This window comes from Rhinolophus ferrumequinum, chromosome 21 (assembly GCF_004115265.2).
Source record: "Rhinolophus ferrumequinum isolate MPI-CBG mRhiFer1 chromosome 21, mRhiFer1_v1.p, whole genome shotgun sequence".
In the NCBI taxonomy this organism is placed as follows: domain Eukaryota; kingdom Metazoa; phylum Chordata; class Mammalia; order Chiroptera; family Rhinolophidae; genus Rhinolophus; species Rhinolophus ferrumequinum.
This window is the reverse complement of record NC_046304.1, coordinates 40,811,957-40,832,543: the sequence shown is the minus strand read 5'-3', so window position 1 is coordinate 40,832,543 and position 20,587 is coordinate 40,811,957. Positions and strand designations below refer to the sequence as shown.

General features: G+C 52.5%; 1 protein-coding gene and 1 long non-coding RNA gene across 3 annotated transcripts in view; one reads left to right on the top strand and one right to left on the bottom strand.

Moving 5' to 3' along the window:
- The window catches only part of CRHR1 (corticotropin releasing hormone receptor 1), a 48,304-nt gene extending 38,312 nt beyond the window's left edge, over nt 1–9,992 (bottom strand). The window contains exon 1 of one of the 2 annotated variants that reach the window (XM_033091243.1): nt 9,674–9,992. In XM_033091243.1, coding sequence (XP_032947134.1) covers nt 9,674–9,706 — 33 coding nt within the window. In that variant the 5' untranslated portion in view covers nt 9,707–9,992. Of the gene's footprint in view, nt 1–9,104; nt 9,646–9,673 lie in introns of those variants that run through there. The other variant, XM_033091242.1, reaches the window with a different exon arrangement.
- LOC117013785 (uncharacterized) lies at nt 9,748–17,257 on the top strand. Its single transcript, XR_004421376.1, has 3 exons — nt 9,748–9,863; nt 15,651–15,923; nt 17,077–17,257. It is a non-coding gene; the product is annotated as an uncharacterized LOC117013785 (long non-coding RNA).
- The last annotated feature ends 3,330 nt before the right edge of the window (nt 17,258–20,587 follow it).

Here is a 20,587-nt window from a genome sequence, read left to right as displayed (position 1 = left end):
CAGGAAGAGGCCCTGGATCTCACTCTGTCTAGCAAAGTCCTGTGTGGCCTTGGACGAGCCATTCACCTATCTTCTGGACTGGAGGGGAGGGTGAGAATGGAGGGGTTGGGGGGCATGCACTTCCCCAGAGCCAGCAAGCTGGGCTCAGCCAGCCTGTCCCCAGGGTCAGCACTTCAGAGGCGGGAGGCCGAGCTGGTCTGGGAGCCCTGGAGAAGTCGGGGTCCCTTATGTTGGGGGGGCCCAGGACAAGGGCTCGAACCAGTGTGGGGCTGAGTCCTATGAGCTTTGCGTGTGAGCCCATCACAGAAGGGCTTACCCTGTCTCACCAGAGCCCTGGGACCACTGAGTGTCATGAGTCTTCCACCGACCTCAGGGACAAGGTGCAGGTTGATGAGCGAGAACTAGGAAGGGGGAAGGGGCCCACCCAGAACTGCCAGGGGGAAGAGCTCCGAGTAAACCAGAGGTTGCTGTCTGAGTGGCTCCATCCCTGAGTCCTCACGGCAGGAGGCGCTGTGCTAGCATGTTAGCATGGATGGCAGCCAGACCTCGTGGGCAAGTGAACCAGGAATCCAGGTCATGAATTCTGGCCCCAAAGAGGGCTTTAGATCAACACTACTCAAAGGCACTGGTGCAGGCTGCAAACTGTTTGTTACTGAGAGGAAGCATTTGGAAACTTAGATATGAATTTCTCCTTGCCATGACATCCACGCATGTTGTTAATAGACTCATCTTATTGTACAGGGTCTAGACCAATTCAGATATTGCCACCTATCCAGGTGAGTCACGTGGTACAGGCTGCACAGTCATCATGTTCAGTAGGGCCACATGCCAGTCTGCCACAGATTGGACGATTCCATGTGGTCCCTCCCTACAACTGGTTTGAGGAGCCCTGCTTTAGCTGGAAGAGAGAGCTCTACGGCTGGCTCATCCGGGAAGGCCCCATGGAGGAGGAGGGTCTTGAGTGAAGGCTAGGGAAGGGAGCGCACCAGTGACAGCACCAGGTCCCACTCACTGAGCTCCCATGGAGATAGGCCCCTCAACACATAGGCATTTCCTCCTTTATTCTCCATCATGGTCCAGAGAGGGACCAAGCCCAGAGAGGTTGTGTGACTTGTCCAAGGTCACCCAGCCAGGAAGTGGCAGAGCCAGCTCCAACCCCAATCCTGCTTCTTCAGCTTTAGAGACAGAGCTCCTTTCTCAGGGGTGTTCTGCTTCCCAGGGGTGCAAACTCACTCTGCCACTGCATAGGCCCTGCATTTCACAGCCTGTCAAGAGTGTGCAGGGTGAGTGAGGCCATCAAGGGCAGCAATCTGGAAAGACATCACAGGCTGCCCCACCCATAGGGATGTGGATTGAGAGCAGGATCCCATGGGGTCAGCCAGAAATGGGCCCATTCCCTTCTACTAGAGTTTTCTGGCACCTCTGCCTTACCTGGCTACTCCCGCCCCATAACCAGCAGAACCAGGGCAGTAACAGGAACCCCAGGCTGCCACCAAGCTCCCTCCCCAGCTCCTGCGTGGGGACCAATGTGCCCTGGACTTGCTCTCTGAAGAGCCAGGTTCTGAGAAGCTTCTTGCACTTTGTTCTCAGTCCAGCTCCAAACCTCCCTCTGGCGACATCTCTCACCAGTCCCCCTGCCCCCCAACCCCTAATGAAGCAAAATGCTGCCCTTGCTTGTACATGCAGACAAAGGCCCCCAGTGCGATAGGGACAGGGTCGGGGGAACATGGGCAGGACTGCAATTACAAAATGTTACTAAGCGGCACCGACAGCATAGCACTGGATAAGCCATTGAGTCATAAATCCACACGCGGAGACAGAGGAATCTATCTGTCTAGCTTGTCATTTCCGTGTCTTCTGTCGCCATAGCACCTCCACGCACATAGACAGCCGTTCAGCAGGGAGCAGGAGCAGAGAGATGGCCTCCACTGAATTCAGCATCTATTGTGCCCCTATGTGCGTGGCGTACTGGAGTTGGGTGCTGGGGACATCGTCTTTCTTATTTTTGTATTTTTAAGGAAATCCTCCTGGCCCAGGTGGAGCTCAGAATCTATATTGGGAACAAGGGCTCAGGGTGGATGTGAGTGACCAGGGGTCCGTGTGGGGTGTGGCTAGCAAATGGTTTGAGGGTCTTGTGGGGGGACACACCAAAGAGCTGAAGGACCCCTGTTGTTTGAGAGCCCAGGTGCTAGCTGGAGCTGGAGGCTTGATTGAGGGGGAGGAGATGCCAAGAAAACAAAGACACCACCAGTGAGAGGGGGCCTCAGACAAGAGGGCGTTCGTTCTGGAGGAGGGGAGACGGATGGATCAGGAAGGCTTTGGTGGACAAGACAGACAGTGCTGGCACAGTGAGAACGGGTGGCAGAGCCTCAGAAGGAGGAAGAGCCCCGTCCAAGGCAGGCCTGGCAGAAATGAAGATTCTGTGGAGGGGGAGGAAGGAGGATGGTGCGACTGAGGCAGAGCTTCAGGGAGTGTCTGCTTCTTTCACGTCTAGAGTGGGGCAGGAGGGCTCAGTGGGGACACGAATGTGGGCCCTGGGGCGGAGGCAGCTCAGTAAATGGCACATCTGGCTGAGAGGCGCTGGGCGAAGTGGAGGGAAAGAGCAGGAGGAAGAGGAAACGCAGGGGCTCAGACCAAGCCTAGGACGCAGGCCTCCCAGCAGGGCACGTGTGGCCGGAGGGTGGCCATGGAGGCTGTCCAGCCTGCACTGCCCCCACTGCTGACCCCATGGCCCCTGGGTGCCCATCTGCTCCTCAATCCTCCAGCCCTGCCTCCCCGGTTTGACTGTTTGCAGGACAAGGGGGGTGCCTGCAATATATGTAAGGAAGAGACAGACTGCACAGTGGGCGGTGGGGGTGGGGCGGACAGTTAGGACCACACTGGCAACAGGCTCTGTTCCTTCTGGACTCAGTGGGGGGGCACCAGGCCTGGAGGCAGTGGGAGGGTGTGGGATGGGGGAGGGGCTCCTTCCTGCAGACACGCATCAGTGCCTCAGAGCACGGCATTCTCCACAGCTCTTCTGACAGCCAAGGAAGGCTCCAGGCAGCAGGTTAAGGATGGGAGCAGTGATTCTAGTCAGAAATGGAGAAAGGGCTTTCCAGGAAATGCCATTTCTGGCTTCAGAACCAGGGGCACACCTTCTCCTGGGTGCCAGAGAGAAAGTTCAAAGCAAGAATGAACCAAAAGGCACACGGGTCTTTTTTCTTGCTATCATCTCCCTCTACCCCCAACCATCTCTCTCTCTCTCCCTCCCTCCATTCCTCCGTCTTTCCCTCTCTTCTCTTTCTTCCAGAACTTCCTGGCCTGATCACTCTCTCTTATGCCAACTTTAGCCAGTGGTCTCCATCTCTGCATCACCTTTAGTTTCTCTCTGTGTCTGCCTCTCTCTCACTATCTGTCGCCTGCATGCCCACACCTTATGTAATACTAGAACCGTCCACCCTGCAGGCCCATGGACACTGACAGTGGGGCGGGGGCAGTGCCGGGGCCCTGTGACACTGCGCCTTGCAGCCTGGGGCTTTCCCTCAACCCTTCCCCACGGTAGCCAACACCCTCCTCGACATGGCTTCCTCTCCAGCCTGCACATCCAGCCCCTCATCTCCAGGCCTCCCTCCCTCTCTCCGCCCAGCTCTATCTCCACAGTAGTTGGGCTACTGCTCCTCCAGGAACAGCTGGTACCTCTGGAACCCACCCCTGCCAAGAGGCTGGGGAAACATGGATCAAAGGAGGAGAAATCCCTGCCGTACATGGAAATGTCAGAGCCATCTCTCCTCCCAGCCTGTCACCCCAGACAGGCTGCCTTCCAGCTCTTCAGCTCCAAGTACCTGCCAGGGTTACTGAGCAATACCTTGTCCCAACCCTCCCAAAGCTTAAAGGTTCAAATGTGTCCCACGGTGCCTCACCATGAGTGGACTCCAAAGTATAGTTGGTCAGCATGGAGCAACCCCCACCCTCCTCATTCTGCAGCCTTGGAAGCAGCTAGACCAGTCTGGCCAGTTTCTGTCCCAGGCTCTGACCTAGGCGCCCTGGCTCATAGCCAGACTGGCTGGAGGTTGGGACCAATTGACAGGTGAAGGGGTGCAGATGTGTACCCCACAAACCTCACCTCTCTAAGTACCTCACTGCGGCTGCTCCCTGGGGCCCAGCTGGGCCAGAGGTGGGATGGTGAAATTGCCTGTGTTTATAAGGCAGAAAGAGCACCTGCAATCGTCTTTATCTGTCCCAGAAAGGGGTTCATGGCTGCTGGGTGGACAGTTGCCAAAGAGAGCATTTGGCTAAAGCATTTGAGGTGGAGGTTCTGTGTCATGGAACCATCTCCCAGGACTGAATGTCAACATGTCCACTTCGCAGGAGAGGAAGTATGTGTCCATATTCCCCAAGTCTGCCTCCCTCCCGCCCCTTTAGCTTTCCGGCCTCTCAATTTTATTGAAGCAGACACCACTGACTGCAACGAAATGGTTAATGATCTGTTGCTTAATATAATCCAGCTAGTTGTTTTCAACATAATTGGTTGCTTCAGTGAATTAATTATTTTGTATTTTCCTCCTTACATGTCTCTACTGTTATTGTCAAATATTCTCACTTGTCAGAGGTGCTCAGAAGGCCAATTGCAGGCACGTCTGTCCTTTGACCTTTGAACTCCGCTGACAGCACGTGGCCCCATCCTTTCTTCCCAGGGACTATCGAAAGGACAGGAGGTGAGGGGTGGGGGGGGGCAGGAGGAGATTCTACACTCCCAAGTACTCCTCTCTCCACCTCCCATCCCCTCACCACTCTTCTTTTGGATGGTTTTCCTTGGATTGCTAAAATTTGGTAAGATCTATTAAGTGACTGCTATAGCTGATATTTATTAAGCAGTTACTATGTGCCAGACACTGTGTGATTGTACTTAATTTCACGCCTGACATCTCATGACGTCCTTATGATTATCCCATCAAGTAGGTACTATTTCCCCCTTTTTTACAAATGAAGAAACTGAGGTTCAGAGCGAGAACCTCACTTGCCCAGAGCGCTGAGTGGAGAGAGAGATGGCTGGCCAAGAGCAACAAGTGTGAAGACTAGCATTTAAAAAGGACTCGATGGTGTTACGTCCAAGACACTCTGCTGACAGCTCACCCTCCCTCACCCCCCACCCCCCACCCCGCTGCCCCCAGAAGTTAAGTATACAGGAATCATTTGTCACTAACAAATCATTCTTTGAATATAACACCAGCTAAAATCGCGAGTTGGCCTTAGTTCCAAAATGGTCTTACACTTCCTTTTGATGATGCAGTGAGCGGTTAGGGCAGTCAGAGATGCGAGAGATCATCCCCTCTGTTTTCACGGAGGAGGAAACAAGAAAGGCCCCAGGTCACCGGCCACCAACCTGCTCTCCTCTAGACAAAGGGGCTGGAGTTTCACCAGCCAAGGCTCTGGGCTGTGTCTTGGCTTTCTTATTGTTTTTAAGAACTGCATGGACTTAATTTAAGGGGCAGTTCCATTCTCTCCTGCCTCAGAGATGGCATTTCTGCTAGGGTTCTTTTGGCAGCTCTCAGCCTGGTCTGTTTGACATGACATCTGCATCTCGTGGGCAGCCATAAGGCTGCTCCGATTGTACAGCACTAAACTGGAAGAAGCAACAATAACACCATCCATCCAGTCAAGAAACACTTGTGAAATGCCTACTATGTGTAGTGATTAGTAGGCCCAGTGCTGTGAAGAGTAAAAGATGTGAAAATGCTATATATTGAGAGTCCAAGAGCTGCTAGTTGCTTTTCCTGCACTATCGCATTTCTTCTGAAGAGCAGCCACCTTGCAACTTTTTCTGAAAGCAAACTTTGTGCCAGGTGCTGTTCCTGGCATTTTCCACGTATTAATTTGTTTCATCCTTACCTCAACCTTATGAGTTAGGTATTGCCCCCATTTCACAGCTGGGGACACTGAAGCTCAGAGAGGGTACTTAAGTCCAAGTACCAAGTTCCAATGTCCCACAGCTGGGAAAGGACAGAGCTGGGAATTGCTCTTCCTGTGTGAGGTCATGGCCCTAGGAAGTGGTTGGAAACACTTTTCATAGAGACACGAACAGTAATACGGAATCTAGTCCAATTCCCTGTTTGCAGACAAAACTAGCTCAGAGAGGGATCTGCCTGAAGTCACACAGCTGATTGGAGGCAAAGTCAAATTTGTCATCTCTCAGGCTGATGGTCTTTCCACCCCAATTGCTGCTGCAATGATCAGCCCTGGACCTAACCTCTACCTTCTACCCCATATAATGGCCAGGGCTCTGGCCCGTGGGCTTGGCAAACATCATAGGCCCTTGGGGTGCTGCCAAGGGGCACCTTGGACCCCGTAGACTCCTTCTTCTGTGCAGCTGAATTCCCGTTGGCTGTTGATGCTCTCCAAGGAGCCAAATGTTAGAGAGGGTGAGAAATGGATTTTGCACTTGAGCTCATGCTCACTGGCCCTGGCTCAGTGTCCTGCTTTTCCATAAATCTATTCTTTCCTTGAGAACTGGACCGATGCAAGTCATGCCCTTCCCAGGGCTGGTCATAACTAATCTGAATTACTGAGCCTGGCTGTCAGCCCCCGCTCCTACTTCGCTCCTGACGGTGGCCAGGCCCGTTGTCCCCAAAACCCATGGCCCCATCCTGGGCTCACTTTTTCCCCCTCGTTATCCCTCTTGCCAGTGTTCCCCTCAAAAACCTAGCTCCATATTATTTGTCAAAGAAACAATTAGGAAATGGCCCAAATGTGCAGCAACATAGGGATGCAAAGAACACTCATTGATAGGGAATAGGCAGATGCTGACAATCTCCCTCTGGAGGCTTGGGAATAACATGGAAGAAACTTGGGCTATGACACAGTCAGTGGAATAGAGCTGCCCAATGGTCACAGCTCTACCCAAACCTGCACTTGAAAAAGGGCCTAGAGGGATTATTTTAAAAATGGTAACAGTAGGTGTGTTAGGAGGTGAGCCTGTAATAATTTTCCCCTCTGGTTTCCAAACTTTGTGTAACGTGGCTAGATTACTTTTATAATAATAACAGCAAGAAAACCAGCTCCTTCTTCAGAACTCACTCTCCTTTAATAACCCACCCAGGCCTTGCCTTCTCCACCCTTCACACTCACCGGAACCCACGGTGTTGAGTTACACTCGGGTCTTCCTTCAGGGAGTTGTGGCTAGTGGGTAGGTTGACCCAGATGCGCTGGAACCCCGCTCCCTTGGGTGTAGAGGCAATATTTCACTTATCTCCTCCTTCGCATCCACAAACACGCACACACACATCTCTCCCGCATTCACACACACAACCACCCTCTCATGCACGCACACACATTTCTCTCTCATGCACACTCACACACATTTTCCCCACATACTCTCCCCACCCCACCCCACCCCTACTCTGCCCCAGTTCTCTGTAATCTCTGCAGTACAAGGCCCACAATAAGGGCTGCAGAGTGGATTCTTGCCCAACACTGGCCGACTTGCTGGGGACAGAGCTGGGTTTTGGATTAACTCCCCTAGATTCGTAATTTTATACTGACAAAACTACCTGAACTCTCATCTGGCAGAGGTCTAGGATGAGAGTTAAATGGCTTAGAATGTTTTCTGGTAAACGCTAACAAAACAAAGCCTTAGAGCCACAGTGCCTGGGTTTGAATTCTGGCTCCATCACTTACTGGCTGTGTGACCTTGAACAAGTTACTTAGCCTCTCTGTGCCTCAGTAATAATTCCTACTTCCTAGGGCTGTTATGAGGACTAAATGATGTAATATTTGCAAAGCAGGTAGAACAACACCCAGCAAGTTGTGCATAAAGAAAAAAAAGAATTATTTAACTGAAACCAGCATTAGCTGTCCATTCACTCACTGCCTCTCACTCAGTTCGGTATTTACTGAGCACTTACTGAGTTCATTAGATCAGACATAAAGGGTACATACCTCATCATCTAGTAGGAAAAACACACACACAACAACAACAGAAAAAATATTTTTTTCTTTTAGGAAAACATGATAATTTTAGGCAGTGATTTGCACACGATTCTCAGAAAGGCCAAAAAGAAAGAACATTTACTTATTACCAAGTAAACTTAAAAAGAAACAAACAAACAAAATCTGTCTACAGTTCAATCCTTTGAATCCATTTAAGACACTGAATTCGGTCTAACTGATTTGTGAATTTCGACCAAGGCCGGGAGTCCACACCAATCTTTTGGAAAAAATTCCCATTCAGTGCCATCTATTCATCCTCTCTGGATATTTTTCTTCGTACCTCCCTCTCCAGATCTCCTTGATCACCCAGAAAATAATCTCTAGGTTCACCCCCAGTACTCAGTTAATGGGTGGCGAAGGGGATGTGGGTTCAATCGGACCAACCCTCAGTCATTAAAAACAAAACCCACAAAACAACTTATAAATATCTGGGACACGGGGGGAGAACACGGAGAAGCCTCGGTAACTGGTAACCTCTCAACTGATGAACTGAGAACAGCTGCGTTTTAAAACCTCGGTGGTTTACCTCAAACCACTTTGTGAGTTGGTATGCGTACAGTTGGTTTAATAACTGATGGGAAAATGAAAAGTCAACCCGCACCCTTCCCCACAGTCCACTCAATTCTTCTGAATGAAATCGCTTTTAAACGCACTGAACCCCGTCACGCTGGTGTCTGCGTCTGTGACTCAAGCCGTCCATATCAACCCGGCCGAGTCCGGATCCTCTGGCCAGAGCCTGGCCGGGCTCCCCCGCGGCGGCGCGTAGGCCCACCCGCCTTCTCCCTCCGTCTGCTGCTTACGTGCCCTCACCCTGCAAGCCGAACCGCTTTGGGAAGCGCTGGGCGCTGGGGAGTGGAGGCTGTCACTAGGTGGCCGCGGGCCGGACTGTCTATCCCCAGCCCTTCCCGGACCCACACCGCCGCGGGCAGCCCCCTGCCGCCCCCGAACTTCAGCGGGCAGACGCTGGACGTGAGGTCTGGCGACTTTCCGAAACTCCGGGCGCCAGAATCGCGTTGCCAGACCCCAGGCAGGCGCGAGCCTTCACGGCCCACTGCGCAGCGCCCGGTGCAAAGACTCGGAGAGCGAGCGCTGCGCTCCCGCGGGCGGGCGGGCGGCCGCGCGAGAACAGTACCCACCTCCGAATGCACCGTCTCAGCCGCCGAGATTGCGATATTGATCAAGGGCTCCGAGGCGCGGGTGACATTCATCTCCCCGGACTTGCATCTTTCCGCGCAGGGGAAGGGGCAGGAAGGAGCTCCCAGGAACAGGGAGGGGGCGTGCGGAGAGGGGTTGCTGATGAGAGGTATGGGACGGGCAGGGAGCTCAGCTTCAGAGCCCCCTGTCCCGGGGCCGGGGTCTGCCTGGGAGGGGTGGGAGCTTGGACGCCCAAAGCCTAAAGCGATTCTCTGCACAGAGCCGGTTACCCGGGTGGGCGGACCCCCTCCTCCGCCAACATCCCAGCAGCTTCGCCACCGCGATTTCTTTTTTCACCTGTGTTGTCCCTCCACCCACCCAACGCCTCCAAAGGTCCAGGGAGAGGGAGTTGGGCAGCCCCTCAAACCCCGGCCGCGCCCAGACCTGTGCGCAGCTCTGCCCACTGACACCACCACCACCGCCAGCACCGCCAGCAACACGGCTCACCCACGTCCCGCGCTGGCCCGGGGCTGAGCGCGCCCGCGCTCGAGAGCTACCGGCTCGCTCTTACCTTGACGAGCCGGAGCTGCGGGTGCCGTCCCATCCTTGGGTCGCTCGGTCACCGTCCTGAGTGCTTGGGTCCCTCGGACATCCCAAAAGGGCGGGCCGGCGGTCGCGGGCTCAGGAGGATGGGATGGGCGGCCGGGCTCCTCTGTGGCTGCCCGGCCCCGCCAGGCGTGCTCTCGCTCTTCCCTTCCCGGGTAAGTCCGGCCGCCGTTTCCTGACTCAGCCCCGCTGGCAACCGCTTCTTGCCCGCCGGGAGGCCGCCTCACCCCCGCCGTCTCCCCCTGGGTCCACGCCGCCACTCGCCTCGGCTCCCCGCCCCCTCGCCGCGGCGTCCCCTCCCCTCAATCTCTCTCCCCTCCCCTCCACTTCAGTCCCTCCTCCGCGCGTCGCCCCTCTGCTTCCTCCTCCACCTTGTCTCCCAGTCCCCTCCTCTCCCCCCGGCCGGCTTCCCGCACCCTCGCCGCGCTGACCCCCTTTCCCAGCTCCAGGGTTTGCGGCAGTCAGCGGGGCGCGCGCTAGCAGCGGTGGCGGCCGCCGCAGCCGGGGGGAGAAGCAGGAGACGGGGGGAGCGAGGGGGGGCGAGGGACGGGAGCAGAGGCAGCCTCCGGCCTCTCGCCCGGCTTGAAATCGGGGCCCGGGGAGTCCAGGGCAGTCTGGGGGAGACTTGGCGGACTCAGGTGAATCTATGAGAGCAAGACTGTTGGAGGCTGGGGAATAGGGCAGCCCCTACTGAGCAGAGCCGCGGCGGAAACCGGGTGAAGAAATGGGAACTGCGTTTGGGCCGTTCCCGCCCTGAAGCGGGCCACGAGAAGGTTCCTGCGGCTCCCACTTCAGCAGGGCGGGGGAGTTGGGCCGAACCCCCAGAGCCTTTGGCACTGACACGCCAGGTGCTCACAGAGACGCGAAAGCTCTGCGGGTGGAATCCTTCTCGTTCATTCACTCAACTCATTCGTTCGCTCCTTCATCCATTCATTCATTCTACAGACTAAGTGCCTGCCCAGTTTGGGCAAGGGGCTGAACCTGGGAACCCCAAGATGATGGGGAGACGGGGGTGCCTTGCAGGATTAGCCGTCATCTGACCACCGCGGAGGGGAAAGCCGAGCGCGCATTGCGCTACAGTGGGGAAAGCATCTAGGAATCCAGCGGGCAGCGCGCGGAGGAGGCCACAGCGCCCCCTTTGGGCCGAGCCGTCAGGGTAGGGTCAGCCGCCCTGCCAAACCTCCCGGTCTTCATCCGGAATAGCTCCCTAGCTCCCCAGTGCACCTCCAGCTCTGGGAAGTAACTCCTCCCTCTTCCAGCCCTTCCAGTTGGACAGAACTTTTGACTTCTCCTACCTCTTCTTTCCAACCGCCAGAGCTGAAAAGGGTGGTAGAGAAATCACTCTTCCCTGAAGAGCCTCGGCCTGCTAAGCCGCAGCTTTCCTGTGGAGCACTTCTGGTGGAGCACAGTCCCAGAGTGGTGGTCAGAAGACTTTGAACTCAAACGCTGAACCTGACTGCCCTGGATTCTGTGCCCCGCTGTTCCCAGTCCCCTCTTTCCTTCCACCCATTCACTTCTCAGCACATTGGGCAAGAGCCAGCGGGTTCATGGGTCCAACTGATTCTTCTTAAAAGGGAGTTATTGTAAGAGGTTCAACATGAACAGTTTACTTATGAGGAAACTGAGACTCACAGACAGGTGGTGACCTGTTCAAAGTCACATAGCTGGTAAGCCTAATCCTTAGCGTCCTGATCCCTGCTCAAAGTGCCTGTAGTGGGGGGCCCTGATGGGGTTTGAAGCTCTGAGGTGGGGAGGGGCATTGCCCAGGCAGCCAGCTGGTCACAGTGGCTTAGCCACACAGGGTGGCACTTTCTAGATGAAGCACTCAGTCTGGAGTCTTGAAAAACCCCATTTGGTTAGTGCCCCAGAGCTTGTCATGCTGAGTTTGGAACTAACTTACCCCAACCAATTCCCAGAAGAGATGGATGCACCACCCAGATTGCACCAATTTATTGTTCTCAACCAAAAGTAAATGCAGGGGGGGCTGGCCCGATGGCTCAGGCGGTTGGAGCTCCATGCTCCTAACTCCAAAGGCTTCTGGTTCGATTCCCACATGGGCCACTGAGCTCTCAACCACAAGGTTACCAGTTCAATTCCTCAAGTCCCACAAGGGATGGTGGGCTCCGCCCCCTGCAACTAAGATTGAACAGGGCACCTTGAGCTGAGCTGCCTCCTGGATGGCTCAGTTGGTTGGAGCAAGGGCTCTCAACCTCAAGGTTGCCAGTTCGATTCCTCGACTCCCTCAAGGGATGGTGGGCTGTGCCCCTGCAACTAGCAACGGCAACTGGACCTGGAGCTGAACAGCACCCTCCACAACTAAGATTGAAAGGACAACAAGTTGAGTTGGAAAACAGGCCTGGAAGTACACACTGTTCCCCAATAAAGTCCTGTTCCCCTTCCCCCCCAAAAAAATAAAAATAAATAAAAATAAAAATAAAAAATAAATGCAGGGCAGTCTAGTGGAGTGCAGGTTCTGGCGTCAGACAGCCTCTTGGATCTTCTGTTTACAAGCTGTATGAACCTGAGAAATTATTTAACAGTGCCTCTACTTTCTCATCTATAAAATGGGGGTAGGAATACCCACCTCATAGGGTTTTATGGAGGTGCAAGTAAATCATTATTTTTAAATGGCTTAGAATGGTGCCTGGCACGTAACAAGAGTTTCAAGGTTAGCTTTAGCCACCATCACTACCACCACCACTGAGGGGACCGGATGCTCAAATGTGTGGGCAGTGTGGTCCCTCTCTCTAGGCAATTCTTTGTGGAAAGCAGAATTCTTGATGAGAAGGTCACAGCAGTGGGGTCTTGTGGAATCAGAGCTGGCAGGTCCTCAGGAGGTTTGCCCAGGCCCTGCAGAGGCCTCACTCCCCAGCTCTGCCCGACCTTGGAGCTGACTCTCCAGGGACCAGACAGCTCCAGATTTCCTGATTCCAGGAATCTCTCTGCTTAATAAACACCATCAAATGTTGCCTTTCTGATCCCTGTGGTTCTCCCCTTGACTTGATCTTTAAATATGCTAATACATCGATCAGGCTGTAATCAAGTCTTGTTCTTCCGGTCTTTTTGGCCTGGGATTCTCTTTCTAAAGGGGCATGTAGGAGGGCACATTTCATTGCCCCTCCTCTCCCCTAGGTGGGAGGAGGAGGGCTTCTGTATCACTCCAAGATCTACTTATTTATGGTTTTGGCCTTGACTGCCTCAGGATGTTCACGAGAGCCACATTTTTAACACCCCTTCTGTGAAAGGATTCCATATCCCCTTTCATTTGTCCTGAAACTGCTTCCTTCCACCTTCAAGAGCCCGGCTCTCATCTGCTCTGATGCCACCGCCAGAGGTGGTCCATGCCTCCCCCACCGCACCCCCCTCAGCCCCAGGTGCTCCAGCCTGAAGCTCAGGGTGGTCTCCTTAGGCAGCCTCTCCACACCCTCCTCAGGACAGACTGCTGCTCCGTTCCGGCATTCTCTTCCCTCCCTGACCCTTCCCAAACTCTTTTCTGACCCCTTCCTGGCCTCATCCTCTTCCTGTCCAGGCCCAGTAGGCTTTCATTCATTTAACACGCCAGAAATGGAAGAAAGAGGAAATACGAGGTATCCAAACAGTAAAAGACAATTCCAAGTCCTTCCAGACGTGAGAACAATTAGTGAAGGGCTGACCCTCAGCCACCCAGGGCTCCTCAGCTGACCTGCCTGCTTCTTCTCTCCTCAACAATAAGTCTGTATCAATTGAGGGCAAGTGTGCTTACCCCGAGCACAATTACCATATTTTTGCATTTATTCAGTGTGGGGCCCAGCAAGGGAAGGCTCAGCCTGTGGGGTTCCCTTGGCATTCACCCTGGGTGTTTCAGTGAGGCCAATAGCCCAGAACCATACTTCTTAGCCTATGTGTGCCAAAGCACCCGTTCATGGTTTTAACATTTTTAATCTGTTTCAGAATGATACTATTGCAAAATACAGTGGGAATTAATTATTAGCAAAAATGAAATGAAACATAAAGACATGCAAAATGAAAGCCCACGTTTTAAAACTGTTAGATCTAAGGGACATAAACATACCCTGTCAAAGTGCTTTTACATCTCTAAATGCTCACTCTCAATCTCTGCGCTTAACCTTGTCATGGACTGGTAGAAAATAGTTTGCAGACAGCTCATGCTCGGAATAGCACTGGTCCAGAATGCTTCCGAAGTATAAGGTCAGGAAAATGGCCTCGTGGAGGGAACGGCTAATAAAAGCGCATGAACATCAAGGGAGTTGGTGTTCATTGCTGCATCCATCTGTGCATTCACTCAACAAACACTTAATGCGCAGCATCTATGCGCCAGTCACTGTTGGACGGGAAGGCGAATAAAGATGAAAATAACAGGGCCCAAGTTCTCAAGATGTTCACAGACTGGAAGGGGGGGGGAGATAGCCCCTTTGATAAGCAATTCCAAGCTATTGAAATTGGGTTAATAATAGACCATGGGATGGAGGCACAGATATTAATGCTGCCTAGGGCCACTGGAAAAGGTTCTACCAAGGACGTCATGTTGTGCCGGGGTTGGAGGCACGCCTTCAATCCCACGTGGCCAGCAGGCACTCAATAAATGAATCAAAATTGTGTAAAGCACTCAGCACAGTGCCTGGCACCAAAGTGTTAGGGGTTTTTATGTTTAAATCTTACAAATCATCATGATCATTCTAGACCTGCCAAGCACTGTGCTTAACTTTGGCTTGGGGCTGTGGGGTTATAGGTAGCTGGGTTGGGGGGAAGAGAGAAAACTGGTCTTGAGCCACCCCCTTCGTCAGAGGGAAGGTGTTCTAGACTAGGAGGTGTGGTGGGAGTTGGGTATTGAGGGAAGTGGATGTGAACGGGTGAAGAAGAGAGAGGGAGTCCTTCAAGGCAGGGCCCCCCCACCCCTTGGAGACACAGGCAGAGGAACAAGCATGGCGCAGGAGAGGAGACTGTCTGACGGGGATGAGTGACGGGGGTGCAGTGACTAGGTGAGGCTCGGCAGAGGTGGCAGGGGCCTGGGCAGAGACGGGCTGAGGAGCTCCTTGGATAAAGGGCTTGAAATCATTCATTCCCCCATTTAAAACGATGGATAATAACAATACTAATTAGGATTTGTATGGAGTGGGTACCACACCCAGCTCTTTTACATGTTCTTTCTTTTTTCTTTTTATTTATTTTAAAGAAAACAGATTTTATTGCCCAGCAATTAAAAGTATTCAAATGTGTATTTTCTACCTAATTTATTGTTTGAGGTGATTCCTGTTAAATAAAATACTAATTTTCGTCATTTGCTTCCATTCGTGTCTTCCTGACCAATGTTTCATTTTTCCTTCCAAAATATAGCATGACACACCTCTGAGGCAATGAAGTTTTAAACGCCACAAGCTAAGGACTTGGACGTTCACCTACAGCTACCTATATGCGTGTGACAAGCAGGTGTGCTCCTAGTGGGTTAGTCACCGTCTATGTGAAGGTTTTGGAAAAATTCATCATGACAACTTTTATTCATCTTCAATTCATAGGCTCTGTTGCACCTTGAAAAGGCTGGTGACGGGCCCACAGGTGCTGCTGGCAGGGCTTCACAGTCCCCATGGCTGAACAGGGCCTTCCTCCCTAAGCAGCTGGGCAGAAAATACAAACACTTTCTCATTTAATCCTTATGACAACCCTGTGAACGAGGTATTAATAGCCTCACTTTACAGATGAGAAAGCTAAGCTCAGAGGTTGATCCCCTGCCCAAGGTCACACTGCTGGCTTTGGCACAGGCAGGACTGAAGCTTGACGTCCCCAGCTGCTGCTCCAGATATTTTCCAGTGGACCACGGAGAGGTGATTTGAGCCTAGGCCCCTCCACCCCCCACCCCCCCAGAGAACTGTGATGCCACCTATAGGAGGTCCTGGCTCCAGGAAAATTATGTTCTAGGACCAATCTTTCCTTTTGTCTTTTCTTAGTGGATGGACAAGGGAGGAGCAGAGGTGAAACAAGCCACAGGACAGAGCTTGACAATGACAGCAGGCAAGGGTGGGCCACTCAGCCACAGAGGGCTCCTCAGGCGACCTGCCGGCTTCTCCTCTCCTCAACTCTGAGTCTGTATCAACGGAGGGCAACTGTATCAACGGAGGGCAAGTGTGCTTACCCGGAGCACAATTACCATATTTTCACATTTATTCAGTGTGGCCAAGAGGGCCACTGAGGACATTTGTTTCTAAGAAAACTTTTGAAAGGTAAGAAGTATTGATACCCTGAGAACATTCTGGAAGTGAAATCAGATCAGAGGTGCCAGCCAGAAGTGTAGAGTCAAAAGGAAGGGTACGCCCTCATACATCTTTACAGAGAAATAGCATCCCGCTAGCCTAGGTGGTTGGTTCTCAACCTGGGGTGCTTCTGCCCCCCCAGGGGATATAAAACGTCTAGAGACCATTTTGGTTGCCACCATGAGGAGAGCTACTGGCGTTTAGTAGGCAGAGGCCAGGGATGCCACTAACCATCCTACAGTGCACAGCACAGATCCCACAGCAGAGAATAACCTGGCTCAGCGTATCAGCAGGGCGGAGGTTCGGGCCCGTGACCTAGACAATACGTCGGTACCATGGACAGCAGAAACCCGGGCTCTCCATGGGGCTACTATCCAAACCAAGACATCGGATTCTGTGTGAAAATCACAGGAAGCCTTGGGTTCCCCACTCTACGCTTCCTGAACTCCATCATGTCCAAAACATGGAGGCCCCAGGGAAGGCACTGGGGTAACAAAACTGGTGGAGGGCGTCCTGCTTAAGGCCGCCCTGCTGGTAGTTTACAGTAGAGCCAGGACTCCAGGACTCGGGTCTGCTGTGAATCTTCTTCACCCCTTCCCCAAGCTGGCGCCCAGGCCTCCCACTTCTACTGCTTTTATAGGTATAGTGTGTTCCTTTTTTCCTAGTCATCAAGTCCCATTTAGATCTAGGAGGGCTCTCAGAGAAACCTGCCGGCCTAGTCGATACGGTGCTATTGCTTCCATTTTCCGGATTGGTACACTGAAATCTACAGGTTAAATATTCAAGGTGCCTGTCTGTTCTTGCTTCCCACTCATCTCAGCTGTCCCAGCCTCTGCCAAAGTCCTGCATCTCAGCAGATGCCAAATGCAGTGTCTGCAGTTCATGGTCAATTTTCCCAGTGGATTAGACCCCAGGTGGCTGCCTCCAGGGCAGTGCACTCTGTAGGCACCCACCCGTTTCTGGATCCTTCGCACAACTAGTGAGGCATCCCTCAATTCTGAGGTTGGCCTCACCCCAGCCATGGGTGGGGTCCCCCAAAACAGGTAGTTACAGGTTCTTGGTGGGAAACCACAGCACTGAGCCTCAGCCTAGCCTTTTCACTCCTTCCCTTCTCTTCCCTCAGGCATTAAAAAGGGCTCATGGCAAAACAGATTCCCCTCCAGGTTCCTGGGAATGTCTTCACTGCCCCCAGAGAAGCCCACCGTAACTGGCCACCCTGAGCTTCACTGATCACTTACAATTTACAGAACAAGATAAAGAGAGACTGAGAGACATATCAACCAACTGCAATATGTGGATCTCACTTGGACCCTGATTCTAACAAGTTTAAAAAAAAATTAAAGAATTGAAAATATGAATTCTGATTAGATATTTAAAAGTGTGATAATGACGTTGTGGTTATGTATTTAAAGTGTGTCCCCATCTTTTAGAGACACAAACTGAAATATTTACAAATGAAATGACACGGTGTCTGGGATTTGCTTTGAAGTAATACAGGAAGGGAGGAAGTGGGGGGGGGATATCAAAGAAACAAGATTAGCCGTGACTCATTCACTGAATCTGGGTGATGGGTACATGGGTGATTTTGTATATTTTTATGGATTTAAAACACTCAAAGCATACGAATGCTGCCTGGGACCACTTAGGGAGCACACGGGCCAGGGTTTGCAAATCATTATCTGTGGAACCTTAAGATTCCAAAGAGATGTGTCAGGGACTGAAGCTAGAGATGGGGTGGGGGGAGGAAGTGATGAGGAGGAGACAGGATGAAGAGGGAGCTCCGAGGCTGCTCTTTTGTGTGAACCAGTTTTATATATGACTCCTAAAGAAGACCGCATTTTGGGAAACGGGTTCTGCCCGGAAGAGGAAGCGCTTTTTCCGAGAGCAGGTATGTTGAGGCACAGCGGACAGAGCCCCGCCCCCTGACGCTGCCTCCTGCTCTCTGCACTGCACCCACTGCCTCCCATAGGCCCAGGTGATGCTCCACAGGCCCCTGGAAGATTCAGTGGACCTGAAGCCTAGGTGCGGTGAACCACAGCCAGGTGGGGGCTGGGCCACGCCACACCTGCCCTTGGGTACCTGTGGCATGCTGCCTCCCATGGGCCACTCCTTGCTTGATTTCCAAAGCCAGGCCTGTGGCTCGGAACCCTAGCTTTGCCTGCTGCCATGTGGCCAGGCCCCAGGGGCCAGCACCTCCAGGCATGCCTGAGCCACAGAAGTGCTGACCAGGGCTCTGCCCACTGGCCACACAGCTGCAGCTCATTCCAGAAGGGGAAGGCCTCATGCTTGCCCCTTCCTGAGTCCCTCCTGCATGCGAGGACCAGCCTGAGGCTGGTCACACAGTTTCTTCCATCCCCATGTGGTCAGGACAAGGGCGTGACAAAGGCTGAAGTTATTGGGTTCCATTTGCAGGCCCAGCGGGGGAGGAGCACAAAGGCTTCCTGAGCAGAGGAGGGGAGAAAGAGAGGGAACTACCTGTGAGACAGGTGGAGGATCCACTCGCAGGAAACAGAGCCTGGTGGGACTCACGAAGGCACAAAGGGAGAGTGGGCAGATCAGTAACGAAGAAGCTCATGGTGGCTCCGTAGGGGTCTTCCATCTGCCTTTCCACATCCCCCTCCATCTTTCCCTACCTGCTGTGTGTCCCAGGGCTGACCAGGGTGACTGATGGAATGGGCTTCCTCACCCTCCCACTTCCTGTTGGGTTCAGCCAATAGGAAGCCTGGCTATAGATCAGCAGAAGGGAGGAGAGTGAGTCCAGGGAGTTATCCCACCAGCTTTCTCCCTGGTGGATGGCCATAGGCTGGCTGTGTCCCTTGATTGAGGGTCCCTGCTGCTCTCATAGCAACCTCCCTCCATGACTCTCCTTCAGTGTTCTGGTGATTTCCTCATCCCCTTGTCCCTTTGGATCAAAGAATAGTTAGTTTTCCTTGGCCTCAGGACACTGCATGACCCCTTGTGGTTTGCCCATTCTGTGAAAACCTTTATAAATGGTTCCTTTACTAAAGCTTTCTCAAATTATCGGATTCAAGTGGGGTATGTATTTCCTGCTAAGATCTTGGTTGATGCAGGCTGCTCAGAGCTGAGTTTGCAAATGTGAGGACAGTCTTTTCTTGCATGTGACCCCAGTGAACTGGAGAGATGGTGAGGCCTCCCCAAGGGGCCTGGCTGGACAGGACAAGGGGTGAAGGCAGGATGTGAGGTCACCCAAAGCAAATGAGCAGAGACCCCAGTGGAAGGCAGGCGGCTGGATGCATGGTTGGTAGAGGTGTCAGGAGGTCTGTGGGTCTCCCCAAACCTCGCTGGAAGGATATTGTTATGGTGCAGGGGAGAGCAGGAGGGGGAAGGTTCCAGGAGAAAGCGACAAGGCCAGGCTCTGCCCATGCCTTGCCAGCTGTGCACTGCACGATTCCAGGGGTGCTCTGGGTGCCTGGGCCTGTGGCTGCTAAACTCCCAAGGATGTGCCCCACTGGCTGGACATGAATCTCCTGCCAATCCACCTTCCTTTCCTTACTCTGGGTCTCCCCTGTGGACATCCTATGGGGGCCAGAATGAATTCTGGACACCCCAAACTCCTTGCCTTGGTGCTTTCCTCCATTTCTGCTGGCCGGCTGGATGCCCCGATCCTCTCTAGTACAGGCTAGACTCTCCTGGACTGCCACAGCAATGCAGGCCCATTTTTCTCCTGCATCAGTTTCTACCTTACTTTAGTGTTGTGCCCTGAAACCTGCCTTCCCACCCTGGCCAGGCTGTCTACTGCCTGTGTCATGTCTTCTCTCTGGATCTCAGTTTCCTTGTCTGTGAAATGGTAGTGGTGGTGGGTGGTATATTAAGGAACCTCTCCTGTCCCTTTCAGACTTGCATAAATCCATGGATCAACGTCCTTTGTCCCACTGATAGATGATGCAAGAGAAAAGAGCACGCTTAACTCATTCATCTTGTATTCCCCACGGCACCTGGCAGAGGATGCAGCCACAAGGGTTGGATGGATGGATGGGTGGGTAAGTGGGTAGGTGGATGATAAATCTCCCTGGAGTGGAGAAAAACAATTCATTCCACGGTCCTAGTTGATAGAAATGTCCCCTGGGAACTTCCCCCTGCCTCTGCCCACTTCCTGACTAATCCTGCATGTCCTCATTTATAACCTGGTCTTCTGAGCAGACTATCCCCCGAAAAGTGAAAAGTGCACTGGGAGCCAGCAGTAATAGCTCTCCTTAAAGGAACACGAGAACCCATCGGCCACAGTGAGCCTAGGGGCCTCGAGAGGAAGAAGAAGTGTTCGTTGTATTTCCTTTTGTTTTCTTTGGATTTTTTTTTTTTTAACACGAGTTACTTTTATAACATAAAGAAGTTTTGGGGGGGAAAGTCATAATTTTTTTTATGACAGAATTTTTTTTTAAAGTCATGATATTTATTTGTTGCTTTCAAAGAGGAAAACATAAAGGAGACTCACTCATCAACTTATATCCTTTGGTGCCTTTGGAATTTTGTACCTTGTGAGTTCATCATCTATTAAAAAATAAATTCAAGTTTAAGAAGTTACAAACCAGTGTATAGATATCCTTATAGAGAAATAGCTCTCTTAACCTCATCACAACCCTCAGTAGCCATAAGTACCCCTATTTTCAGATGAG